We start from the raw sequence: 6,096 nt of genomic DNA, 5'->3' as shown, positions 1-6,096 counted from the left end.
GTTTGACGGAGGAGAAAGCCTAGATAATAATCTTACCTTTAGATTTTATAAGAGGTCAATTCACTCTAATTTTTAAATTAGCGGAGCTATACTTGTTCTGCTGAGCATAAAATTTGGTATGTTACGCACTTGTAAGACGGAAACAACACATGCGAGTATCCTGTCCTCTTAAGAGTTTGATTGTAGTCTAAAGGTCACAATTTATTAGGGAGATTAGGGTCACATTTATAATTTTAACAGATTATTTTTTAGTACAATATTGTAAATTGTTTTGATGTTTACAATAAACGATGCATAAGACCAGATGAACTGCCACAACAGGTATTAACTTATCCTGAGCACTATCATCAAATAATAATAATAAAAAAAGTTACACTATAAGGCTGGTATACAAGTATTTATTTAGATTCCAAAATTAACTTAGATTTTTATAGATTTTTAGGCGATTCATGATTCATACACATAGTAATGGCGCAGACATCTTAAAAATATGGTAAGACCTAATAAAAAAGAGTAGTAAGTGGATTTCATTAAAATACATGCCCACCCATTTAATACCTATAATCCGAGGGGTAAACATCTTGGGGGTAATCAGTGTACATAAGGTAATGGTAATCATGGGTATTCATGGGTAATCATAGGTATAATCTCGGTATAATCATTGAAATCAGTAATCTGGTGTACAAACTTTCTGTCAGGTATTTACCCCTCGCTATAATCTACCTATAATCTATATCATAAGGTACCATCATAATTTTTTTAAACACAATATAAAATTTGGTGCCACTACAATAATGTAATATACCTACTAATAATCTTCGTAGTAATATTTAATAATGTTAATTCTCTAGGTACCTATATTATACCTGTAGACATTTTTTTAAATGCTTGCTTAATTATAGTAACTAAATAATTAATAGTATTTAAAATTTCAGGCGTTTTGAGGCCTTTTACTTATATGTGGATTTTCTTACCATACACATCCAAATATCTAATTGTCGAGATACTCAAGTTAGGTAGATTTAAAAAATAAGTTGTAAATATTAATGGGTAACCAAATAAGTATCTATTATAAGACTCTGGGATTTGAATTACCTACCTACAGTCGATACTTGATAGTAATATACTCGGTAATATATAATCAATAGTATAACCAAGGATATTATTATTATTGGCTGAGAGATTATGAATATATTTGGCTCAAATTTGATAACATCAAAATGGTTTTAGGTAAAGATTAAGCAGGTGTATAAATATAAAATATTTAGGTACATACGTGTCACCATCGTCATTCTGTTGAAAATAAAATGGCCATACATTTTTGGGAAAGGGTTTTTTCTGGTCAATATTCATTTCTCTCAAGACTTCATTTAAGTCGTCCGTTACCAAGCCGCTGTCCAAGGTTGTGTTTGATGTTTCCTTCTGCTGTTTTTCGTTGAGGAGCTCCTCGTGCTTGATATCGTCTTCAATATAGCATTGGGATGATATAATTTCAGAAGACAAATTGGCACCAGACAAGAATCCAGAATCCATTTTTATGTTGCCATTGTCTTCGGCAACCTTCTCACTTTTAATGGACTGGAGTTGTTTTTCCCGATTGCCTGAAAGTTCCATTTTTAGTTTGTCTGCGTTGCTCTTAGACCACATAGGTACTAATGTCAATAAAAAGTGCGTTTGAGAGAAAAAAATCTATTCACGACGATGACGTATATTATTACTGAAGAAATTGGGTAGAGAACAGTTTAATAATTATCAATTATAATATTTTATCGCTGTAGAGAAGTGAGTAGTAGTTGTACTTTGGAGTTTGGAGTACTACTGATTAAACGAAGAGCGCCTGAAGTCATGGGTTCAAAAATAAAACACGATCGGAAACACACGGCAATAAAAACTAATTAAAAAAGAAAACGAATTAAAAGTAAAACTAATTAAAAAATAAAATCAAAACGGATTTTTCAACAATACAGAACACAAATAAACACAAATGGACTAGAACGATGATAAAAATTATTGTTTGTAAACGAACGGAAGACTATAATACGATCATGCCGCACGCACGGAAAACATTTAGGTGAAAAAACTAACGATAGATAATAACAATTTAAGACTGTATGAATTCGTAGACTTTATTGCTTCAATGCTATGACAAAAAATACATGTCAGTATCCCACACTTATTCACTCTCACTACGACGACGACGACGGACACGAGCGGCGCACAAGTGCACAACTGCTACTGCATTCGTTACAATAGTCTATAGCATAGAATAAGAATATAATAATATAGCTAAAAAACAGTGCATAGCGTGCCAACTACTACCGAGCCCGTCGTCGTGTGAAGTCGGGACTGTCTGCCCGGGAACACCGAACACTGCGAACAGAAAACGACGACGGAATACCTATGCGTATATTATATTATTATTATTATTATGGTAATGGTAAATTGGTAAATAATAATATTATTATGTATTTATGTGGGTACGATATTATTATTATCACCGCTCGAAAATACGGGAATCGACATTCGACAACGACTGTTAATGCGGTCGTGGTGATGTTGATACCAACCACAGAATATGTATATATAATGGTATAGTAGTATATTATCTGAGGTACCAACACAGACTGTATACCATAGACCTTATACTAATAGACGGCACGTGGTAGTAGTTCCGGTGTCCAAGCGTGACGGCGCTGATCAAGGTAGTACACCGTACACCGCACATGCGCATTAGATGCATACAATACTCTGTATATTACTGTATATAATATATATATATCACTGTAGCGTAGACCGCACCACCCACCCGCATGCCGTCTGGATGTTCCGTCTAGTAGTATAAGGTCTATGCTGTATACACGATTTACTTACGAGATAACTTAAATCGTGACTGTATACCAAGTATCAACCTGCAGCCTGCAGCTGCTACGGCACGCGATGCCTATTATACAGGGTGCAACAGATAGAACAAACTTTTGTTCTAATCAATATTGAAATTTTTTTTTTATATATAATTCATTGTCACTTTCGCTACACAGAGGCGTGTTAACCGTGATTTTGAAGAGCAGTTGCCCGATCAATTTTAAAGTGGTAGTTAGGTGGGTAAGTACTGGATTTAGTGTGAAATTAAAGTGCAAGACTAACTTCATCTGAATAGGTATGATATTTAATAAGAATAATGACTTCAATAATAAGTATTATATTAAGTAATCAAGGGGTGGTAGGTCATTGAAAAATGAATTACACAAGCTACACGTATAGGTATTATACGAAAAATTATTTTTAATTTTAACACTTAAAATTTGATTTAAATTTTTTTGGACAATATAATATTCAAAATAGCCAATTTTTGAATCTGATTATAAGAACAGTTTTGATAGTAAAAACATTTATCAAAGTCAATTTCTTCAGATTTGTTGACAAGAGTATATTTCTTAAATTATTTACTAATTATATAATTTTTACAATTTTTTTCATACGTTTAAGTAGCATTTCTGTTACGCCTTGTAGAGTATATTATATGACTTATGTCGGCCTTCGGCCGTAGAATATTATAATATGATGGAGGGACGCACTGGCGACCGGCTACTTGTGAGTTGTAGGTTTGTGAGTAACAGAAATCATGGAAATTAAAAAATGGATAGGTCATACTCATAGATATAATTACAATATAGAGGAAAGCGTGCCGGAATCGGGAAGAGAGAAAGACTATTTATCAATACCTCTCATTCTAGCAGAGGTCTTATCATAATATATACAATAATATCACAGAACAATATAATATTATACGATAATATCACAATTAAAGATATTATATCTTTAATCGTGGATAATATACATACATTTATTTGTGATAAGACCTCTATAATTGCATGTTCGTTCCCATATGATAATCATAAATTGCCTATCCAATATCCATTATATAACATCTATAACAGAAATACGAAAGTGAATGGAACTGGCGCGAACTTCAGAGTTTCATACTCATTGCTCACAGAAGTTATTGTAGCATAATATACCACGCCACTACGGTTGTAAAATGTTGACTGTTTACAGTTTACAGCAGACAACAAACTTGCAACATAAATAACAATATAAATTATAATAATAAAATTATACAATGGCAGTATGGCACAATGCAAAGGCGGAGTGTGGCGCGGACCGTACACTCAACTGCGGAAACGCTCGGAGTGTACGTATCGGCCGGTGTTGCTAGCTCCCGGATGGGTGACCGCCCGAGATTTTAAGCAATAAATCCTTGCCACACATACAAACGTGTTCCAACCACAACCGCTCTTCCCCACTACAAACAAAAACAGCTAATGAATAATGGCATGACAAATTAAATATAATTTGTCATGGCTAATAGGCAATGTCCATAGTAGCCGGACTTAACTCAACAAAAACAAAAAATATTTACAATGCGTTAAGTTTGATGCAGTTGGACCACATTAAAAATATATCCATCCTCTTTTTCTCTATACACAAAATGTATGGCGACCAGAAGTGTAATAATAACAATAATAAAATAATTGTTATAAAATATAAATTCCATCATTACAAAAATCCTTATCCCTTTGAATTACATTTAAGAATTCGACCGTGTGTAATACCTATTGAATATATGAGTAAGACGGCAAACCATAAAAGTCCTTAGGGCAGCAGTATTAAAATGACAGACGGTCACAGACCAGATTGAAAGTTTTGTTATTAATATTGTTACTAGCTGAATTACCCATCTCTGCCGGACTACAGTTAAAATCAAGATTGTTGAATAATTATATATGTATAAATAAATATAAGAAATGTTTAAATCGTTATATTAGTGTGCCATTAATGTTTAGGAAAAACTTAAAATTTTATAGATATAGGTACGCAAGACATTTTCATACAGGTAAACTGCAAATATTTGATCCAAAACAAAAAAACAGAAACAAATGAAAATTTCAATGAATTTGTGTTTTATTACTATTATAGAATTTCTTTATAAACTATATTCAATGTATCTCTTTTGTTGTTGGTATTATTTGTATTTTTAATTTTTCAAAATATCTAACTCTGGGACATGGCAACATAAAGTTGATCATGACTAAATAGTAATTACAGATTGGGGTAGTGCTATTTCAAACTTTGATACCGGTATCTACGATATTACCGGTTGTCAGCGATGGGAAAGAACGAGTTCATAAGAACGCGTTCAAATTGTGTGAGCTTGATATGAACGAGTTCGATTTTCAAGAAATGAACTTGAACGTGAACTAAGTTCTTATTAGTTATGATTTTGAACGTTTTGGTTTCGTTCACTGACAATTTAATTCTTATAGAACAGGCGATAGGATAACGTTTTGAAATGTTTTGTAGCCGATCAGGTTCCTTCTCAAGAATCAAAAGATATAATTTGTTTTTAATTTTGTTTATTTTTAGTTTGGATATTTATTTTTGCCCTGAAATCACAACGCCGTGCCGTTGATCGCCGATAAGAATAGTTGGTATATTATTATAATTCTGTTGTAACTTGACATAATACAATAAAGTATTATAAATAACATTCCCAAGACATGTTCATACAAATTATTGTATGCTGTATATCTACAGTTTGTTCCACAGAATACAGGGTGTCAGGGTGATTGGAAAAACATAAAACTATCTGTATTACGCAATCAAAATTAATTTTAATTATGATTTTGTTTTCGTTTATTACTCAACATTATTTTAACCACTACTTTATAATTATTATTTTCAATTACTAATAAAAATCGCCGGTTTCGACGTATAGTCGGCAGTTGCATGTATTTACACATAGATGAACTAGAACTTGAACTAGTTCATTCTAAAAACTATGAACTAGAATTTGAACTAGTTCATATTTAATGTCTTGAACTTGAACTTGAACTAATTAATTTTTAGAAAGAACTTTCCCATCATTGACGGTTGTACAGTATTTTTGGTAATTATCAAATACCATATTAAATAATTAAGTAGTATTGAGTTGTTGATTTGTATATAGGTATATTATTGTATTTGATATATCAAGTATTATGTTTTTACTGTTGAGTATCAAACTAAATGTTTGTGTATTATATTATCACCGTAAAA

General features: G+C 32.2%; 1 protein-coding gene and 1 long non-coding RNA gene across 6 annotated transcripts in view; one reads left to right on the top strand and one right to left on the bottom strand.

The window, feature by feature from the left end:
• Cact (cactus) overlaps nucleotides 1–6,096 on the bottom strand; it is a 31,124-nt gene that overhangs the window by 7,071 nt on the left and 17,957 nt on the right. For 3 of the 5 annotated variants that reach the window (XM_016801199.2, XM_008180849.3, XM_016801198.2), the window contains exon 2: nucleotides 1,277–1,601. In XM_016801199.2, the coding sequence (XP_016656688.1) occupies nucleotides 1,277–1,533 (257 nt within the window). In that variant the 5' untranslated portion in view covers nucleotides 1,534–1,601. 5 annotated transcript variants of the gene reach the window in all.
• Nucleotides 852–6,096, top strand: part of LOC115033808 — a 17,076-nt gene continuing 11,831 nt past the window's right edge. Inside the window, exons 1-2 of the long non-coding RNA XR_003839115.1 lie at nucleotides 852–1,036; nucleotides 3,039–3,042. This is a non-coding gene — a long non-coding RNA (uncharacterized LOC115033808). The remainder of the gene's footprint in view (nucleotides 1,037–3,038; nucleotides 3,043–6,096) is intronic.

Source organism: Acyrthosiphon pisum, chromosome A1, assembly GCF_005508785.2.
Source record: "Acyrthosiphon pisum isolate AL4f chromosome A1, pea_aphid_22Mar2018_4r6ur, whole genome shotgun sequence".
NCBI classification, from domain to species: domain Eukaryota; kingdom Metazoa; phylum Arthropoda; class Insecta; order Hemiptera; family Aphididae; genus Acyrthosiphon; species Acyrthosiphon pisum.
This window is presented reverse-complemented; position numbering and strand designations above follow the sequence as displayed.